Genomic DNA, 21,415 nt, shown 5'->3' on the forward strand with positions numbered 1-21,415 from the left:
ATTTGTACTAAAAGGTTCTCTAGCCATCTTTGCATATGACATTTCAATACAAGTTAGTAAAAACACATGTTCACCATTTGCTCAGCCACTTAACATCATGAGTTGTATGCTATTTGGCTTTTTCCCTAGCAATACATTCTCAGGATACAAATAACTGCTTGAAAGTCATAAAAGTTCATATGTATGATGACCACAGCAGTTCTCATGACTGTTAAACTGAACTGACTATTATAGCAGTTGATCTCTCTGGACAGTGTCAATGCTGCCAAATCCCCAGACATCACAAAACAGCAAAGTTCATAAGAAATCTGCCTATGTCGAGGCAGTGGAAAAGATCTGTTAAAAAAAAGAATGAAATTTTAAAATTCAGATCAGTCCTTTGATGATTCTGGCACAAATTTCTTTGTATAAAAGTCAAAGATGCATCATAATTTTACTGTGTCATCCCTGCTGTTTAACTTCTTGTAAGAAACTAATCTATTTTTGCAAACGTATTTGTGAGGATTTCATTTGCTTTAAGCAGCTAGTGCCTGAGCTTATGAAAAAGTTTCTATTTGGAGTACTTTTCTACAGGCCAGTCTGGAAGGCACTTGAGCTGCAGTAGTGTTATGTGATAATGCCTGGAAAAACCAAGCACCTGAAGACCTCCAGCCACTAACGAAAGCAGTGGTGCTGGGGCTATAATGTCATGGGTGAATACATTTACCTTCTTCCATTCCTGAACTTCTCCTAGTGTTTTTAACATTATTTTTCTCACTGTCACAATCTCACAGTATCAGAGCTTTAGTTTTATTCCTGTCTTTGAAAGCCCTACGATCTCATTGTAGTAATGAGAATGTATGGCATTGGGGCATAGTGAAATTTGTAGAATGTCGTAGTTTAGAGCAGAAGTTTGGTTTCCTGTCTTCCGGGTGTTCCTTAAATTGTCAAAATTGGATTCTTATTTTTTAATCAGAGATACTGATGAGCATGCAAAATAATGAAGTTATTTAGTTTAAATGAAATGGCTGAGAGAACAACATTGGAAAGAAGGAAGCCTCTACAGCTAAAATACCAGACTGTGAGATGGACTGTAGTATTTACACTTGGCCACAGTTTGGGTGGTGCCTTTCATGTCTTTCACAGAGCCCCTCGCACATACCACACTTCTGAACATACCGTCTGGCAAGTGAGCAGCTGAAGGAGCTGCCTCACCTTGCTTTCTTTTCTGGAAAATCTTGCCATTAATCCCTTGCTGTTTTTTTCTGCACTGCGCAGAAGAGATTTATCTGTCCTTTTCTGCATCCCTCAGCAGTGTTTTGAAACTAAGTTTTAATGCATGTTTGTAAGCAACTTTGGCAGAAGGTGCAGTAGAAGATTCCAAGTGCTTCCTTTTATTCACTTTCTACCTCTCCTGTCCTCTACCCCATGACATTATTTTTACAGTTTTATTGTGATTGATGAAAGATACACCTAAGGCATTGCTAATAAAACGGAAGATACAACTCTCATTTGTAAAGCTAAAAGATCCTCTTCTTCCTCACTAAAAAACAAAGCTCTAGATTTATCTCATGCATTTTTTTAAACAGGTATCCTTGTTAAACAGTCTAGAATACTTCGATATTTCTCTTTCTGTTGGTTAGAATAGCAGGGAGAATACATCCTGTGTTCTCCCTACTTGTATACAGCCCTGCTCCGTGCATGGTGCCTGGAGAACATTTGCTGTATTTGACATTTTTGCTACGTTTCTAGTCAAAGGGGAAAGCCACAAGCATACTGTGGTTTCTGATTTGTGCAACTGCCTCATTTGCAGCCATATTTGCCTAAGTTATCCTTTTCCAGCTTAACTGCTTCTGTGTTCTATCTCAAACACCATAAGGAAAGCTTTGGTAATTTGTTTGCAAACTATTGTTGTTTTAATTATGTTGCTATTTGCATATTTTAGGGATGGGAGGAACAACCCTTGCACAGCAACAAAACAGCTGATAACCTTTTATCTGTTGAATTTCCTTTAGTCAAACTGTGGAAGATTATAATTCCAGGTGCATCCAAGAGCAGATATCCAGAATTCCTGAAAGCCAACCACGCACAATGAAGAGTCACCAGCTGTTTAAACAGCTCGCACACACTAGCTTTGTGTAACTGTGAACAGATATTAAAATGTCTTTAGGGCTGAAAGCTCCATGTTCTCCAGAGATAAGAGCCAGCTTGGGTCTTTTTTAACTTGGATTGTTTTTCCTGGTGACTTTCAGGCAAAGTCATTACCACCACCCACGTGCATGCTGATGGGAGACTATGGTTTTATTTTCTTTGCTGTTCTCAGCTAAACTTTTCCTCCTGCCAGAGTGACCAGTAACTGGTCATTTTATTGCTGGACTATAGGGACTGTGCATCAGCAAAGCCACTAAGAAACAGGATAGATGGTGGCAAAATAGCGACAGGTCTAAATAAAACAGATGTATTCCATAAAATAAATTGACATGAAGTGATTTGAAGAGAAAGAATTCATGAGAAACTACAGATGCAGAACCAAAAAAGGTCTGCATTTCACATTTGTGTTTAAAAAAAAAAAAAAGGAAAAAAGGAAAAAAAAAGTGCAAAACTATTACTTGGATGTAGAAGTATGTGTTGAAAAAATGGCACTAGGTAGATGTTGATATTGCTTTGCAGAAATGTCAGTTTCTTACATACAACAGATATACTCAGGGTTCATGCATATGTTTGCAACAACAATTCCAGGAAAAAAGAAGTGTTATGTGATTAAATTTCATTCTGGTTTTTACTGACACAAAGTATGGAATGTTGTTGCTACAAATGTAGCCCTCGTATTTCTCCAAAATTAACTTTTGGACTTGTTTTTAATATATTATTAAATTATTTTTCCTTCTTTCCTGTTTTTATAAATAAAATCTCACCCTACCTCAGTTTTAACTGTGTTGGGTGAAGACAGCAGTTGGTCCAATGTTGAGCATTAACTTTGCTTTAAACTGGAAATATAACTTTTTGTTTTCCATAGTGTTCTGTCCATCATCTGATTGACTTGTTGAGTTGGTTTCCAGTACTGAAGGCAGACAGGTTATGGACACTCTTGATTTTATGAGTAATCAGTAGGAAGGACAAAACGCCTTAAGAAAATGTATTCCGTCCTTGCTCCCCTCTATCTTGTGCCATGATGGTAGAGCAAAATAACACTAGGAGCATCCTGGGCTGAATGGAGCCACTTCAGGTGCTCATGCTCATGTACCTGCCCCAGTGCAAACTGTGTCTGTAATTGCCAGGGATGCCTTTTCCTACCCTGATGCTGAGGGATGCAGTTTTGTGATAGGCATTGATAGTGACAGCAGCAGCATGGGCTGACAGGAACACATGGGAAAGGTGCTGCAGTTCTTCTGAGATCCCCTTTTGTGGCATAACCATTTGGGAAGCTACTCAAAAAAAGGGGGGGGAGGGGGAAAACACCAAAAATTGGCATGTATGTTTAATGAAAATGAAGCAGTGGTGGGCTGGTGATCAGTCCAATATCAGAAATGGAGGTTCGTGCCCTAACATTGGGCAGGGCAGGGCCAAGCCTTGCATCTCAGCTGGTGTCACAAACATTAAGTGCTAGCGATTGTCAGTGTATCACTTGTGCACAAACCTTTCATTGAAAGCAAAGATCTGGCATGCAATCTTCTAGTTTCTATAATTTTTATTTCCTAAAATGCTTTCTGGCCAGCTGCACTTATTTTTTCAAGTACTTAGAATTTTGGAAATTGAATAAAACATGCAACCAAAACCCTTAAATTACATGTATTTTTTTCCTGCGAAGTCTTAATCCTCTTTTTACCTCTCTGCACTTTCTGTTCAGGTGGAATACTTCCTATAGTACTTAAGGACTTAAGTATTGCAGACAAATATGCTTTCCTCCTAGTGGCTTTTTTGATATAGTAAAGTGACTTAAGTTCATAAGATGCAGTGTAGTGCTGACAATTTGTTTATATGAGAAGGCCCTTTGTGGTTCGCAAGAAAAGATAATAATTGCAGATCTGTTGTATAGCCTCTTAAATCATTGGAAAGACTTGCACTAATTTGTATCCTGTTAAGTGGCTATTCACAGCCATTTTTGTCTTTTTTTTTTTTTTTTAAGTATCTCAATTTTATTTAAGAACTAGATCTAGTTAGGTGAGAGAGATTCCCAGCAGCTCATATTCTTCTCCCAGCACGTGAGGTTTTTTGATTTTGTTTTTTCCCCCCAAGGCCAGTTAGGAGAGTACTGGTGTCCATGCTTCACGCTAATGTGTGAGGCTGGATGTGCATTAGGAAGACATAACCCTGCAAAAGCTTTAGAAGGGGGCAGTACCTGTCTCTCCATGGAAGTGCACAAACACCCTGTGGGACAGGCAGAAAGCTATCCAGCTGACAGCAGTGACCCTGCCATGGATTGATTAGGTGACTTTGGAAACCGAGTGCCCAGCACGTGAAGAATAGCAGTAGCTAACAAAACCAAAAACCGAATTGACACAAAACCAAAATGAAAAGTGAATGGGCACCAAGTTGGCATGCTGACCTTACAAAACTCCTTGCATGTCACCAGTTAGGTGACTTCAGCAGGAACAGAAATATCTTGGTGCTCTTCTTCATCTGTTTGGCAGAGAAAAAGCTGACACATTATTGAAGAAGAAAAGCTTTTAGAGGGGCTTTTCCTGTTTTCATACTCTGCAGGGGGAAGTAATATCTCTGATGTGCTTATCTGGGAATTATGTTCTATGGCCAAAACAAGAATCTTATTTAAACAACGCTTGCTTTATTGTGTGATGTGAAAACAGTTCATGTGCAGAGAAGCCAGATATTGGTAGTGGTTATGGTCACATGTGGCTTTTGTTTGTTCGAGAAATACATCTCAGCTTTATCCAGATCTGTGGAAGTGTCAGATTCTGTGTGGAATAGAAAGAAAGTTTCTCTTCCCAAGCTCTACTTATTTTTGTTGTTTGTACTTGCTCATCATGTCATCCCTTGCTTTCATTATTAAGCAAAATCTGAATTTGAAATGATTTTATCTGAGCCTATGTATGGCTTTTTTTTTTTTTTTTTTTTCCCAGATTGTGTCCTACATTCCACAATCTGGTATTTAAGTTTGTTTTTTTTAAATAACTTTTTCAGTGCTCTACCTGCTGAAATTAGATCTCTTAAAAGATGTCAATATAAATTTACAAACTTGACTGAGCCTTCAAGGTTTCTCTCTCCCTATTTTCTTGCGTACCCGGTTGTAATGCTGTTATTCCTTAGGAAATAAGTATAGTCCGTGGCTCCACCTGCAGTGAGGCAGGCAGTTTCAGTACCTATCTCTTCCAGCAGTTTCACACCAGCGGCTCCCGTCTATCTGGCACGAAGCAGCAGGACTGATACGTAGCCCAAGCTAGGAAAACCTGGTAACGAGCAATGAGCATGAATCATTTTCTCACTCAGTTATCCAGGAGGTTTCTATCTGGTAAATGGGAAGCCGATTATCATCCCTCTGCCCACTGCTGCATTTCATCAGTTCTGTCCGTCCCTTGTCCTGCACCATGCACTGCACATTTGGGGAGGGGTGGGGGGAGGAGGAAATCTCTCTGTGATTTGTATCTCTCGAGTCACTCGGCATTAACAAAAGGTGCTGAAATAAAACATCTTTCATCTGAACACTAGCAAAGTCTGTATCAAATATCTTTTGGAAGAAATGGTTTCAATTGAGCTTTTGACTCCTTCCAAAAGAGAGCAAGAAGAGGCAGACTTCTTCATAAATATGAGGCACTGAATTCTTTAACTGTTTCTTGTAGACATTAATGAATGCGTAACAGATACGCACACCTGCCAGCGGAGGGAACACTGCGTCAACACGATGGGATCATTTAAATGTCTCCAGGAATTGAGCTGTCAGCCAGGTTATGAACTTAAGGATGGAGAATGTGTTGGTAAGACAAGTGTTTTTCGGCTGATGCAATTGCTGTTATCAGGAAGGAAAGGAAAGGGATTACAAAGCATTCTATTCTTGCTGGTCTGTGATAATGAGGATTGAACTAAAAAAGACTGAACATTGTGGAAACGTTTGGCTTCATAAGCCCCTTCAGTACATTCATTTATTTGAAATAATTTCCTAAAATAACTATAAATAATTTAGACAATATATGAAACCTTGTGAATTAGGATTTGCCCTGTTTTTAAGGGGGTAGGGTAAGATCTCGCTGATGGAGGAATTCCTGTTATGCTGGCCTGGGCAGCTCTGCTTTCCTCTGAAGGGGCTGATCCTGTATGCTGCTGGAGACTGAAACACAGCCTGCATGGATCAGGGGGCTGACTCAGACCGGTCCTTCCTGTGTTTAGGATGTCTGTCTGCATTTATTTACATTTGGACTGGTCACGGGGTTAAGAAGCTATTTGTCACCTCCCCCTTCTTGGTCTGTGTAGGGCTCTGGTAGAGGAGTGAGCCCCAGCAGTGGCAGCTTAGCAGAAGCTGCTCTGCAGCGTGTGCATGCAACAGATGCGTGCCCTGCCTTTCAGGGCAAAAGCCAGAGCTATTTGCTGGTAAATCTTATACTAAAAAGAGCTTCCTGGAGTAAGAGATGCTGAAGAAAGAGCTCTTGACATGTAGCATAAGGTTATAAAATAGAAATAACCTGAAATCTTGCTTTCCATACAGCTGTTTACTCATTACTCTGTCATGAGTAAACCTTGGGTTACTTAAAGAGGCTGTCTGTGAAAGTCATCTTCTGTTTGATTCTCTGGCGTTTCTAACATTTATTAGCAATCTAAATGGCTTTCTAATCTTAGAGTTAAGTTAGATTATAAAATTCACATTTTTTTTAAGTAGCCTTAGAATTAATGGCATACAAGACTAAATGTTCATGGTATCGTTGGACATGTTCGTAGCTGATGTCTGATCTTAGGTGGGGCTTCTTCAATTGGGAAATTGAAGCAGTGCCTCAATAGCAGCTGATCTGTGCAGCTACTCAGGACAGATCAGTTGGGTATAGATTTGTAAGTATGGAACTAAATTTATAACTTAGAAGCTGTATGAGTTTGAAGCCTTTTCCGTAAAAAAGGAAGTGTGTTCAGTGTACCTAGGTAGTAGCCATCATGTTGGTGACCATGATTACAGGAGTTCATATACATAACAAAAATGAGAAAGCTGTCTTGAGCTCTGGCTGCAGTGCAAGGAAGAAAAGTGAAATTTGTTACTAATAGTGCTACCTTGCATTCTTTTTTCTTTTTTTTTTTCCAAAATACTTTTCTGAATTGGATAGTGTTTGTTCTGTGTACTTAAGTACATATAGTAAACATGTATTGCTATGCACAAAGTGAAATCCCAGTCCCGCCCAAGCGAGGTTCCCTTTTATTATCAACTTTAGAGGAGGCCAGTTTATACCTAGAATTCTTGTGGTACATAAGGTACAAGAGACTATTTTGCTTTTGAAATAGTCTAGTGTACATTTTGTGCACCTTTATTCCTTGTTTCCATTTGTGCCTTTAGGATTTTAAAACCACAGATGTTTCAGGATCTGTGGTTGCAGGAGATGCTGTGAGCACAGCAGGAGGGCTCAGACTTGTGGCAGGACAACCTGCCACGTTCTGAAGCCTGTGCTGAAGTGGGTGCTCAAGAGAAAACACATCCAAACCGCAGATTTCCTAAAGGCAATTTTGGGTTCTCATTTAAGTGATGCTTTGTTTCTGAGAAAAGAAGTTCTAAACTAGTCAGTACGGCTACTGGCAGTGACAGTTTAACTAGTCACAAGTTGGTATTTTGATGTGATTAACAGATATTGATGAATGCGAGAGAGGAACTCACAGTTGTAAAGTGAACTTTGTTTGCCAGAATACAGAAGGATCATTTTACTGTGAGTCAAAGCAACGTTGCATGGATGGATTTTTACAAGACCCTGAGGGAAACTGTGTTGGTAAGTGTGACCGGCAATATGTTTGTAATATGTGCAGCAGTACTGGCCAACACCTGTTTCTTTTAGACTGTCCAAGGCTAAAATTGCATTGACCACATGTAATTTTCCTTAAATCCTGCTGCAAATTTAATTTAAACATTGCTGTTCTTTTAAAGATGTGTGTAATGAATTTGAAACTGGTACCATGGCAGACCTTCATCAGCATTTATCTTTGGATTAATGATAAATTAAAATGAAGAAAAAGAAGCAAGAGTTGAAAACAGACCAGAAGGGTTAAATAGCTTCTCTCACTATTCTAATTCATTTCTTTTCACTAGATATTAATGAGTGCACATCTCTCCCTGAGCCATGTAAACCAGGATTCAACTGCATCAATACTGTTGGATCTTACACCTGCCAAAGGAACACACTGACATGCAGCAGAGGCTACCACTCCAATGAGGATGGAACACGATGCATCGGTAAACTCAGGTTTCAGTCTCTGCTAGGGTGCCTTCCTAGAGGAAAAAGTACATTTCAGTTCTAAAATAACTGTTTTGCATTACCTCCAGTTTCATAAAGTTAGTTGAGGAATGGGAATTTGCTGTCCAAGCAGTTCAATGATTTGTTTGAGCTCTAGGATGCTTCACTGCTGCAAGGAGTTCCTCTGGGTACACTGGGTGACATTGCTTTTGACTGCATATGGGATTTACTGGCTTCCCTTCTGGAGTGAATATAATTTAGTTACTTTTTAATCTCATGCTGTCAGTCAAAATCATGATCCTTTGCTGTTTTGTACAGTATCTCACTGTAAGCAATATGATCTGAATCTGTGGGAGGCAGCAGATTGGAAACACTGAATTTGTGGACTCACAGGGGTAGCAATAAATGGATGTTCTTTGTAGCACTATAAATGGTGTTTCCCTTTCACATCCAGTTGTGCACATTTAGGATAAATTCTCATTTTCTTTTTGAAAAGAATCTTGAAATAGTCACATAGGCTGGCATGTGTCTCAATACTGGTTTGTATTTGTTCCAATGTATATATGGAGTTACTGACTCAAAATAGCAGATTTCATGTCTTATTAACATTTGTTCCATGAACGAGCCCAGTAGGCACAAGGGAACTGAAAGCTTAATTCTTGGTAAGGCTGGCTATGTACTTTTGAATTCCCTATGTCCTGTGTTACATGGGGTAGGAAATCATAAAGTGAGAGCTGAAAAAATAAAGACACGGCAAATCAGCACTTCTGCTAGTGATGATATCCTAAATATTTCTACTTAACTTCCCATTGAATAAAAGGAAGGGTAGAAAATAAAAAATATGCTTTTGTGATGGTGGAAGAAGCTATGTTTGAGGCTGTCAATTAATTTGATCACAGCTATTGACCTGCAGACAAAACTAGTGGTGTAGACAGAAGACTCCAGTCAAAAAAAGCTTCCACTTTCTGCTTTTTGCTCTTTGCTGCCCATCATGATTTTTCTCCCAGGGCTCTCCAGGCTGTCCTTTGCCAGTGAGAAAGTGAGGAAGATTTGGAAGCAGCAGAAGACAGGGACAGTTCGCATGTAGCTGAAGAAATTGAGAAACCTTCCTAATATAGTTCCAGGGGGTTGTTTCCTAAACTTAGGACGTAGTAGTGCAGTCTCATTTGCTGTCTTATATAGCAGCCTGAAATATTATGGCTGTTACAAAACGAAGGTCCAAAAGACCTGTCTGTCTCAGCTGTTGTATAGAGACGTTTCTTAAGCTGACTTTAATCAGGCCTGTTTCAGCAAAATCAAAAGGACAAGGTAAATTTGCACCACCAAGCCTGGTGAGCCTGAAGTTTTTAGGGTTACCACCATTCCAGCATCCAGTAACCATGCAAATTTAGAAGCATGTCACAGAATCACAGAATTCATTTCTCTTGAAAATGTTCATTCTTTCTGATTCAGTAAATGAGTTACTAAAAAAAACTACCTCTTACATTTAACTGAAAAATACTGTACCTTTCATGAAATTTAGTGTAATCCTGATGAGATAATATCTGAGAACTAATTAAAGGCAGAAAGCAATGGAATATATAATTTTGGATAAACTCATGAAATGGTTGCAGTATGAATTAATTGCAAATAAAACATTTTACAGATGTTTATTTGCATTTTAAAACTTCCTTGGTCCGATGCTACCTTTGCTCTTAGAAAAAAATGATAGGACAGTGTGTCAGCAGAAATCTGTGAGTCTGTCAGGAATCCCTTGCTGGGCGAGCGGTATCCCTGCCATCGCTAACCCCAGTGCCAGCAGGGACCGCATTGGTAGGAATTTCAGCCAAAGTATGGAAGAAAATATTTGTCTGCGCCTCTCACCAGGGTTGATAGTCCTCACTTCCCCAAATCCAAGTGTCTGTGATAAGTAACTTGTTTCCATTTCTCTGCCATTTACTCAGCAAGTGACTGCTTTCCTGAGCATTCTCCAAGGCTGTTGCTTGATGTGGAGCCACCCAGGAACCCTTTGAAATGAAATAGAATTTGAATTTATGGCTTCAAACAGGGCAGCGACTGAAAGCACTGCTGAAAGAACCCCCCAGCTTTAGACTGCCATCCTAATTAATTGGACATGAACAGGGGCTTGGATTGTCAAAGTAGTTGAAGATGTGGATAATTGGAAGGAAGCAGGATCTTGTGGCTTAGGAAATGGCAGCACTCAGGGCTCGAAGAACTACCAGTTTCTGTGGGTTAATCAGATTTTTTGATGCTTGTCACAGATGGTAACAGGGATTTGTTAAATACTGATGAGCTATTTAGTCATGTTGCAAGTCCTGTAAATCAGCCTGTATTGAAAGCTCTCATCTTTATCTGAGGATTTGTAAAATGAGGTTGGAAGTGGTGCATGTGAGTGGAGGAGCAACTAATTTGTTTGTATTGCATTTCAGATGAGAGACCATGAGGCATATAAAAATGTGAGTTGATTGAGAAAAGAAAAAAGATCAACAGTGGGAAAGAGCAAAAGGTAGACAGCAGAAGCAGCATTGAAAGGGCAGCTGGAGATGAAAATAGCAATTGCTTTAGTTCAAGGGATGAGCAGAATTTCTGGCTAGTTCTTGTTTTGCTTTAAAAGGCTTGAAGTGACTCACACAATGGCAGAACATCAGAATAGGATGTTTAAATGTCATGGTTTGATCAGAATCAAAATGTGTTTACATTGAAATGCAGAATATGCTGGAAAGCTCCGCTGCATTTCAAGTTGTCATTTTGACTTTAAAATAATTTATTGCTTTTCAGAAGTTTAACTCAGAGATATGTAAAGCTGACTCAGAATAGCAGAGTGAGGAAAAACTGATATTCTATCTGCTTTGTCCAATGGACGACCCTAACAGTTTCTGTTCCTGTTACTGAGTTATTTATTTATTTTAAAAAACAGCATTTAAACTAATTGCTCCCTCTGGTTCTGCAGATGTGGACGAATGTCAAACTGGTGTACACCGTTGTGGTGAAGGACAGATTTGTCATAATCTTCCTGGGGCTTATCGCTGTGACTGCAAGATGGGCTATCAGTATGATGCATTCAGCAGAACCTGCATTGGTATGTAAGGCACAAGATCAGATGAAACAACTGATTGATTGAGCCTTGGACCTCAAGGCAGTATTTAGCACTATTGTAGTGTGCAGTTATTAGTTCTGCAATGCAGTGTCTCAGAAGATAATGGAATCACCTCCAAAAAGCTGTTGTTCAGTCAACCAGCCACTTAGAGCTCTGCCACTCTGTGCTATGAGTATGGACCAAGTGTCCTTGGGTTTAGTTTGGCTGCAGGTTATCGATTAAAGTCAACTGCAAAATATTTTCCTATAGGTTACGTTTCTCCTGCTGTGTAAACTTATCTTTCTGAAGTCTTAACAACTTTCTTCATAAGAGACCATGATACAGCACTTTGTATTTTATCACTACTGTACACCAATTAGAGCACAATGGCAGACAGCATAAAACCTGTGGTTGCAGCATTTCATGCTCTGCAAATCAATCTCTGACACTTTTTAAAAACACCCTCCTGCATCTCCTTTGATGCTTTTGTTTATAAGGTGATTCATTTGTTATCCTGGCAGATATAAATGAGTGCTGGAATTACCCTGGACGCCTGTGTCAGCACACATGTGAGAACACCCCTGGGTCCTACCATTGCACTTGTTCTTCTGGTTTCCGCCTGTCTTATGATGGGAAGCACTGTGAAGGTACGAGACATGTTTTCCATGAAGTATTTGCGCTGTAAACTAAGGAACTCTAAAGAAGTTGAGGTGAAATGCAAATATTAAGTAAGCCTGTGATGTATGCGTGCTGAAATTTGTAGGTGCTGAATTAAACATTCAGACTGTCAGATAAGAGTTGTCAGATCCTAGTGCCTTGCACTCACCCAGTCAGCAGTGCACCTGAAAGGTTTCCCCATCGCTCCCATGCAAGCAGTGTGTGTGCCCCAAGTGGTGGGCAAAGCTGCTGGGTCCACACAGCTGATTAAATGTCAGTACATTATTACAAGGTTAAGACACAAAGATTCATTCTGGGCACCTTTTCTTTCTCCCTGTTTTCTTTTTACTGTCAACTTATTTATAGCAGTAGTCTCTAGCTTCCATGTTTTCTCAATAAAACGGCTAAATGATTGGCTGTTAATGTTCGACCTCTGCTTTTGAGCAGCTGTGCCTTCCCTAGCACAGTCACCGTTTAGAAGCTATGTCAGATGGTTTGTTTAGGTAATTGGACTTTGGAAAGTACTGAAGTATAAAGAGCAGAAGGCATTGTGGTTTTAGTGTATGCTGAGACACTCTTCTGGAGTTAAAGAGCATCTCTTATGAGAAGCCTTCCAATATATGTGGTTTGGATGTTTACAATGTTTACAAATTAATCAGCTCTCACTGAAATGAAAATCTCTCTTAGTCTTACTTTATTTTCTTTTATCAAAATTTTGAAGCTGATGTAAACTAATGTTTTTAAAATATATAGAGTGTGCAGCAATCAAAATATTATAGTGGCACATATTTTCTTCTGCAGTCACTTTTGCTGTGATTTAAACACCCAAAAATTCTCTAGGAGCTTTTGGATTTAATTTAAAATATTTCATCTAGAACGAAGCTTTCATTATTTTATCTTTGCTTCTCCACTTTCTTCCTTTCACTCATATACTTTTTCCTTTCCTTCTATTTGAGAGAGAAAGAATATAATACAGTTGAAATAGGAGACTTTTCATTCAAATTTTATTAAAAATGAATCTTAGTAGTGACAAAACTTGAAAGAAAAAGAAGATTTTGAATTGAATGGAATTTTCTGAAGCTTTCTGTGATTTCTTAGGCAGTGGTTACAGATTTTTAATTAACTGTAATGGATAAAGTCTGAAACAAATGTTTATATGCATATATATGTTTACATTGGCATATACAGAAATGAAATTTAGGTGGAATTCACATCCTTATGCTTCTTGGCATCCTGCCTAGGGAGCAGACACATCTTTGGGGGACAAATTCAAATTTGGGGGACATCCTTATCCACAACATCCAGAAGGATCTAATAGCTGATCTTAGGGGCAAGAAATAGTGAAAGATTCTGTTCTGAACTGTTGTAGCAATTTCTGTACCTTTGTTTTTGGATACAGATGTGAATGAATGCGAAGCAAGTCCCTGCAGCCAGGAGTGTGCCAATGTTTATGGTTCCTACCAGTGTTACTGCAGGCAAGGTTTCCAGCTAGCAGAAGATGGTCATTCTTGTAAAGGTAAGGCTGCTGCTTGGTCAGGCCAAATTAAGTACGTGCACACTCTTTAACAGCAAGTGCTGTCCAAATTTCCACAACATCTAGTGCTGCACAGGTGATGCCTGAGGATGATTGTGAGTTACACCCTGCTGCAGAGAAAGCAAAAGAGAACTCCAGCTATTGGAAAATTCAGTTCATTTTCATGTCTACTTGGGGCTGGAAGATGTCGGTGTGACCATATAACCAGTGACACTACTGATTCATGGGGCTACAGCTAATGACTGAAAAAGTTAGGAGGGAAGAGATATTTATTTATACTGCACTGGCTAAAACATTTAGCCGAGACTGGGTGAGGGCTTGCTTTGCTGGTGGTGGGTTGCAGAGTGATCAGAATGGAGGCAGGAAGGGTTTTACCTTTTCCTCTTAAAGCTACCAATACTGACACATGCTTTGGAGAGTCTCTGTTCAAGAAATGCTGAAGAAACCCATGTTCTTCCAAGCACAAGGCAGCTCCCCAAGCAATCCTACAGGAAGAATTTCAGAGGTACCGCAATGAGATTTTCATACCCAGATGTGCTAAGACTTACTGTGCTCTTCCGTGAGTCCATGAAGCACTCATGTTCAACATTTCAGAAAGCACAATCAGCCATCCAAGACCAATATCAAACCTTCGTGGTTGCATTTTTTAAGAATATTCTATAAATGTTTATTTTATAAATTTGCCATATAAGAACTTCCTGGTGTTCTACAGCCTCACTTTTGAGGTGACTGTTCTTTCTTTCTTTTTTTTTTTTTTAATGTGTTTGTAATTGTGGTGTTTTTTGTTGTTGTTGTTTGTTTGTTTTCCAGATATCGATGAGTGCACACAGAGTGCAGGCATTCTTTGTACTTTCCGCTGTGTGAATGTTCCTGGTAGTTATCAGTGTGCTTGTCCTGAGCAGGGATATACCATGGCAGCAAATGGAAGAACCTGTCGAGGTAATGAGGAGCTTGATGAACTGAAAGCATTATGTCATGAAGGTTTAATCCTTGGAATGATCTAAGACATTACAATTACTCAATCAAGTCTCCATTTTGGATATTAGTCATTGTTAAAAAGCCAGTATTTGACAAAATTGACAGATATTGGTATCTATGATGTCTTTTTTTCTTTTTTCCCCGTGCTGGAAACAAGTAGTGAGGCAGCTATAGATGTGAGCTGGTTGTTTAAGTGCATTCCTAAGGGAGCTCCCTTCATCATCCAAACAGGGGCATCTGATTGCTTGCACAGGCAGTATGTGCACCTTGGCTCATCAGATCTGTTTATTTAGAGGTGCCAGATGTTCAAATCTGTGGCTTCATTAAAAGTTGCAGTTTCCTGCCCCAGAAAACTAGGAAAGAGAATGCAGGAGCTGTAATGGGGATTGGAACATTCAGGAGTCTGCCACATAGGCTTAAATACGTTGGTATTCGGAGATGTTAGTGTAAATGACATGTATCCTCCTCCCACACACCCCTTTTCTTCAGGATTATAGAAACATATTCTGGGTGCCTCGTGTTTTTCATCTGGTATGCAGCTGTCTGGTTTTGAAGTAAAAATCCCCCATTTCCAGAGGATGCACTGACTGTGTAATGATGATTGAAGATCTGATTACCTTTATGTACTCTACATGCATTCCTGCAGTCGGTTACGCTAACTACCAGGCATTTCCTGCTTTTAGTTTTTCAGGAACCCTTCACATAACTTTTGGTTAGGTATCTCCTATTCTCCTATGCTTAATTTCTCTTCTTAGTGGTAACTGCAGTGAATTTGCGCTGTGTAAATCATGAATGGCATAAGCATACTTGATCCTGCCTTTGGAGCAGAGAATTAAACTAAATGACAAAGAGAATCTTTCCAAGCTTTTTTTTTTTTAATATGTTTTTGCGTATGACTTCAGAACCCAACTCCAGATGTATCCACGTGCATTTAATCCTTACGTAAAAGTCACCTTTAGAAAACCTGCAGCTATAACTTTCCTGTATTTTTTTTTTCTGTTAATTTGAGATTTGAGACGAGGATGTCTTCCAGAGTTAACGGTGAGTCACTGCATTAATCCGCCAGCACAGCTCTCCTGAGCTGGAGGTACCCAGGGTGCTCCAAGTGCTAGAGGTGAAAGAAAAATGTTTGCCATATGGACCTAGGGATTGCAATTGCATTGTCTGTCATGTGAAATCCTCACTGCATGCTCATCCTTTGTGCAAATGGCTTCTATTGTATAGACTAGCCCTGCTAAGAGTTATATGTTAATGCTTGCAAAAACTTTTCAAAGATCCTATACCATCCGGGACATGCACCCTTCTTAGAGGGTGCTGCTTACTTGCAAAACTTAGCAGATGTGTAGCAGCTTTGTGGATGGCTGGGTAAGCTGGCATTTGGTCAGGCCTTGGAAGTAACCCCTTGGGTATGTGGCCCCCCTCTTTTTTTATTTCTTTTTTTTTTTTTTTTTTTTTTTTTGCATGCAGTCATGCAAAAAAGTCACTGCATGACTTGTGAGCTTGTAGGGCTCACAGACAGCAGTGCAGACTTGTGAGCTCTACAAGCATGTAGTTACAGGTTTGGGCAGGCTTATGCACTGAGGTCTTCTGAACACATGCTCGGAGAAACAGTCTGAGCTGATGTCAGCTGGACTAAACTCAAGAAGATTATACTGGTTTCCACCAGGTGAGGATTTGGCCTCACTTGCTCATCATCTGACCAGTTCTGAGGAGTTACGGGTGGTATGTTCTTTGTACCCCTTTTTCAGATGAACGAGCTGAATCTCATATAACAGTCTCAACATATGGATCTTTTTGGAGAAACTGTGTATGGTATTTTGCAGCAGAGCCAAACTGGTGAAGTGAGTGTTTTCATGACAATGACTGCAATATGGAAGAAATTTTCTTTTCACCTAGGGGCACTTCTGAGAACCAGCATGGGATTTAATTTACTTTGATTCTCTCTTATTTCCTATTGTATACTTTTCTTTGCAAGACTTTCAAACCAGTCAGTGCAGTGAATGAGATCAGTTCTCATCCCAGGGGAATGGAGGCAGAGGGAAGTTATAGTTTTCCTCCAAAGAGTCTGTCTCCTCTGTGACAACTGGCAGAATTGTGGAGTCCTACACAGTTCACGTGGTTTGTCTGTTAGCATTTATTTCATTTTAAAGCCTCCGTGCGTAGTCTAGACATTTGGGAGTACACAATGTGACTGTGAGGTCTTTGCCAATATTTTCTGCTCAAGCTGGATTCTTGTTATTGCATCTGGTTTTCAGCATTTTAAGGTCCATGGCTTGGGCTTGTACATATGTGTTATTTAGGTAACCACACTTATGCTCCAGGCCATTAAGTGTCTTTGAGCTTTAAATGTTCTTCGTTGCCTTCTGCAACTTTACTTATAATGGGGAGATACTTCTATATATATACAGATAGATAGATAGATACTTTTATATATATATATATATATATATATCTCCCCATAATGTGCATAATATATATACACATTAATGTGACTCTTGTTCTAACGTTGTTCTTAAGTTCCCATATTTTGTAATAGTCAGGCTGGTGGAGCTTAGGTCTCCTGGATTACATAGCTGTACAGCATTGGTTACTTTGATTTGTATTTGCCCCCTGCTTCAATCCAGAGCAACCTCCGTGCATGGATAAATCCTTCTGCTGACATAGCCCGGCTTCATCAACTCTCAAAAGGCAGTGAGAAACCCCAGTTTGCTTTTAACAGCAGTCAGTTATGTCCTGATGGCATTTGTTTATTCCTGAGGGATAACTTTTTACTTATAACTTAGCAGAACAATAGGCTGTGAATGACAAACGTGTAGGCAGGCATAGGGTGTCCCTCCCCAGTCAGTTTTATGGGATCCCTTTGGGGAGGGGCGTCCCCTCCTGCAGGCTGGGTAACCTGGGGGATGCTCATTTGAGTGGGGTGTGTGGGTGTTTTACAACACCCTCCATGAAGGAGGATCCATTACAGTCACACACACTAGGCAGTGTGTGAGGGGTTTCTAGCAGTGCCCTTTCATCGAGGACTGTCCTTGGTGCTCACACACAGTGCCTGCAGTGTGCACAGGTCCATGCAGAGCTCTGCCATGTGAGATCACTTAGCTGCTTTCCCAGCTACTGACTTACAGCACGTGCACTGTGCTCATGCTGAACAGCATATGAGCGTTGTTTAGAAACACCTTGCAAGACATAGCCCTAGGCAAGGAACTGTGGTTCAGGGACTACCACTGACCTGTGAAGCTGGTAAAGTTGGCCCATCACTTTCAGGAAACTGTTTAAAAACTATCTTCCGTCGGAACTGCTGAGGAAATCTTACACAGCAGCTGGGGGGTGAACAGCAGCTGCGGGGTGGTCTGAGGAGTTTGGGTTTCCTCTGTCTCAGACTGCCTCTATCTGGTTATTATTCTGTTCCCTTTCAGCCTAGCTTATAATATTCCTAATGACAGATCTCTGACACATCAGGAGCAAGAGAGAAAATAACAGCACAGACAGTTCGACAGTTCTGTCTGGATGTTCGTGTTTGTTTTGAACCTTCAATGTTTTGTTTTATTGCAGAAGGAAGCTGCAAGACAGGAGGATCTTGGGTTTTAAGAACTTTTATCCTTCTGATGCTTATTCTCCGCTGAAAGTTAAACCCTGTGTTGCATCAGAAGTGTCTGGAATGAGAATAGCTAGGTTGTAAGGAGTGTGGAAATGTTTGCAAAGCACATGTAAAGAAGCAAACCTCCCCTGTGGCAGAAGGCCAGTCCTTGCCATGCCATGGGTGGTTGCAGTTGGCCACGGCCTCTGCCACGCAAGGGAAGGTCTCTGTCCCAAAGCATGGAAAGGATCACATGCTGCTCACAAAGAAGAGTGGGCTCCCTTGTTTATTGCATACAACACTGAATGGTACTGTCAACTTCTATTAACTGATAATGTCAAGGAAGGACTTTTTTTTTTTTCACGGAAGACATATTGCAGCCCACATGTTGTGATTACTTACCCTATCTTTTCCCTTGGATTTCTTCTTAGATATCGATGAATGTGCAATAGGAACCCATAACTGTTCAGCTGCAGAGTCTTGCTATAACATCCAGGGCAGCTTCCGCTGCCTGTCCTTCGAGTGCCCTTCCAACTACAGAAAAGTGTCTGACATGTAAGTACCGGGGTGCAGCAAACTGAGCAGCCTTGTCCCCTGGCTGTGGACTGTTACGTAGTGCTTTACCTTGGGATTGGTTGTACATGGTTAGAACTGGAGCAACAAGACTTTCCAAATACAGAGTTTCTGTCAATTTTTCCCTCTTCTTCCAAACCCTAGGGCCTCTCTGCTCTCCAGCTGCTGTAACAGCAGTCACTGGAGCTTCAGTCATGCTTTCCCATGCTTTCCACATCTCCAAAAGGACTCTGTTTGCATTTAAGTTTAAGAAAATACTCCCTGTTGCTTATATTATTGCAGTAACTGCTAGGCTGCTCAGTGCACCACTTTCATAGTGGTTTTAGGGTTCCCTGTTTAATATACAAATTGCATTTCCTCAGGGGTGGTTGAAATGTTGAAGGGGGGCAGGATAAGAAGCTTGACAGATTCCAGAAACATTGTAACTAGTAGCACCCGGTTCCTAAACCACTGAGAGGTCTCAGGTCCCCAAAATCTTCCTGTCTCAATGGCTGCCAGCACTTTGGAAAGCCAGAGGAAAGCCAGAAATATGGAGGAGCATGGAGAGAATCTCCTTCCTTCAAAAGTGCAAAGCCGTATTCACCGTAGGAGATCACAGTTGCTTTATGACTTAAAACATACTTTTCCTGCCTTATAGAATTAGAAGCTTTGCTTGAGGAGCTTGCTTTCCATTCCCTTGTGTTGATTTTCTTAGAGCACTGTCCCAAGCTTGTGCTGTCAATGATGTATCACAGACAAGCTCTGTGCTGCTTGCAGCATGACTCTGGCTCTTGCTGTGGAGCTTCCCAACACATCTATTCCTGCCCATGATCATTGTCTTCCACTGTTGTACTCTGACAATTGTATCATTTGCCAATGCTTTATGGGCACTGTAAAAGCAGAACAAGCAAATAGTAATTACACAGCTGAAGTTTGGTGCTCCTCTTTGTTTAGCACAGGATGAAGACTTTGTTGACTTTGCGCTTCTCTGAAATGCATATATTTTTACCTGCTATTACAAGGACACTGATTTTTTTTTTCATTTTGCTTCTCTTAGGAGGTGTGAACGAATCAGCTGCTTTAATTATCTGGACTGCCAAAATACCCCAGTGCGCATTACCTACTACCAGCTGAACTTCCAAACTAATATCATGGTCCCAGCTCATATTTTCCGTATTGGACCATCGCCTGCCTATGCTGGAGACAACATAATCCTCACTATCAACAAAGGAAATGAAGAAAACTACTTCAGCACTCGAAGGCTGAACTCATACACAGGCATTGTCTATCTTCAACGACAAGTGAAAGAGCCCAAAGACTTTTTGTTAGATGTTGAAATGAAACTGTGGCGTCAGGGAACATACACTACTTTTCTTGCCAAAATTTACATTTTCATCACAGCTCATGCATACTGAAGCATGTATTGACATTGGAATTTATTGGTGCTATGCTCTTTACCTGTTCTACCAAAGCTTAATACTGTTGAACTGGCATTTAATGTATCTAGCCTTTATATTATTTTTCTATCATTGCTTTAAACTTTTTTTTTACTGGTTGTGTAAATTAAGTTAATTGTTTTCTTTTTTTTGTTTGTTTGTTATGTAATTCACATCTTCATTTGACAATGAATGAAAGAAGGGTTAGAAAGGCAGTACATACATTATGTTAAATGCTGGAACCTTTTCTTAGAAATTATTTTTAGGTTTAGTCACATCGGCAAGGTATTGCACTAGAGAAGAAAGTTGTTCACTTGGGAGCATTGCTGTTTGCCATTAAGTTGAAAAACCTTGAGCAATTTCTCTTTGCTACACAAACTTAGTTTGGCCCCTGAGGTTTCTCTGTGTTGAGATGCTGCATCAAGAGCTATGTGCGTACATTGATGGTTAGCTCACCTCATATTACAGGTTTGTTTCCTCCTTCCGTCTTTTATAATATGTTGCCTAAAAATATATATAAATAAAAGAAAACTCCACGAGTGAACAAGCCTATGATTGAGCCTTGCTTTAGTAGGACTATTCATGTGCTAAGTTTTTGCAAGACCACAGCCTTCAGAGTGTATCATGCTTTAGGGTAAAAGCTTGCTTTGCCATTGCTAGTAGTTGTCATAGGTTCTTGAATTCCTCTCCACACAAACCCATTCTATTTAGGTTACTATAGGTGTAGATTAGATGTATTGTAATTCTTAAAGGAATGTTTTCCAAGAGAAAACAAGGAAATAATAAAATAATCAACTACTGTCCTTTATTTTAAATCTTGGGTGTACCACTGAGGAATTATTTGCAGTTTTAAATAAACAAAAGGGGAGTTGCTTCTGTTCTTCAGGAAAATTACTTCAGTTGTGTTACCAAATCACACAGAGGAAAATGGTAGTTAAATTGGCAGTATGTATTATGCCATTTAGAAATAGCACAACTTAAGTTTTGAGCTGGATTTCCTCTAGTTCCACAGGAAACTGGATGAAGTCCAAAGCTCTCAAGGCCAGATGTGGTAAAGCTTAGTATAATCAAAGTATTTGTTAGAATTTAGAAATGAACATCAGACCTCTTTTTTCCAAAGAAGAAAAAAAGCTCCAGTGTTAAAATTTACTGAGCTTCCTTTGTTCCAGCTATAATTACTCTGTAAAATGTTTTAACGGAAAAACATAGCTACAATATATTGATGTTTACTACACTGCGGTTTAATAATCTATT

The 21,415-nt window shown here is 40.0% G+C and overlaps 1 protein-coding gene across 8 annotated transcripts in view; it reads left to right on the forward strand.

Annotated features, from left to right (window-relative positions):
* FBLN2 (fibulin 2) overlaps window positions 1-20,708 on the forward strand; it is a 111,040-nt gene extending 90,332 nt beyond the window's left edge. For all 8 annotated transcript variants that reach the window (XM_068694035.1, XM_068694031.1, XM_068694034.1 and 5 more), the window contains 9 exons: window positions 5,775-5,909; window positions 7,752-7,889; window positions 8,207-8,350; window positions 11,302-11,430; window positions 11,949-12,074; window positions 13,484-13,600; window positions 14,429-14,557; window positions 18,605-18,728; window positions 19,783-20,708. In XM_068694035.1, coding sequence (XP_068550136.1) covers window positions 5,775-5,909; window positions 7,752-7,889; window positions 8,207-8,350; window positions 11,302-11,430; window positions 11,949-12,074; window positions 13,484-13,600; window positions 14,429-14,557; window positions 18,605-18,728; window positions 19,783-20,140 — 1,400 coding nt within the window. In that variant the 3' untranslated portion in view covers window positions 20,141-20,708. The remainder of the gene's footprint in view (window positions 1-5,774; window positions 5,910-7,751; window positions 7,890-8,206; window positions 8,351-11,301; window positions 11,431-11,948; window positions 12,075-13,483; window positions 13,601-14,428; window positions 14,558-18,604; window positions 18,729-19,782) is intronic.
* Window positions 20,709-21,415: the final 707 nt, after the last annotated feature.

The sequence above is a fragment of the Anas acuta genome, chromosome 11, assembly GCF_963932015.1.
Source record: "Anas acuta chromosome 11, bAnaAcu1.1, whole genome shotgun sequence".
Classification (NCBI taxonomy): Eukaryota; Metazoa; Chordata; class Aves; order Anseriformes; family Anatidae; genus Anas; species Anas acuta.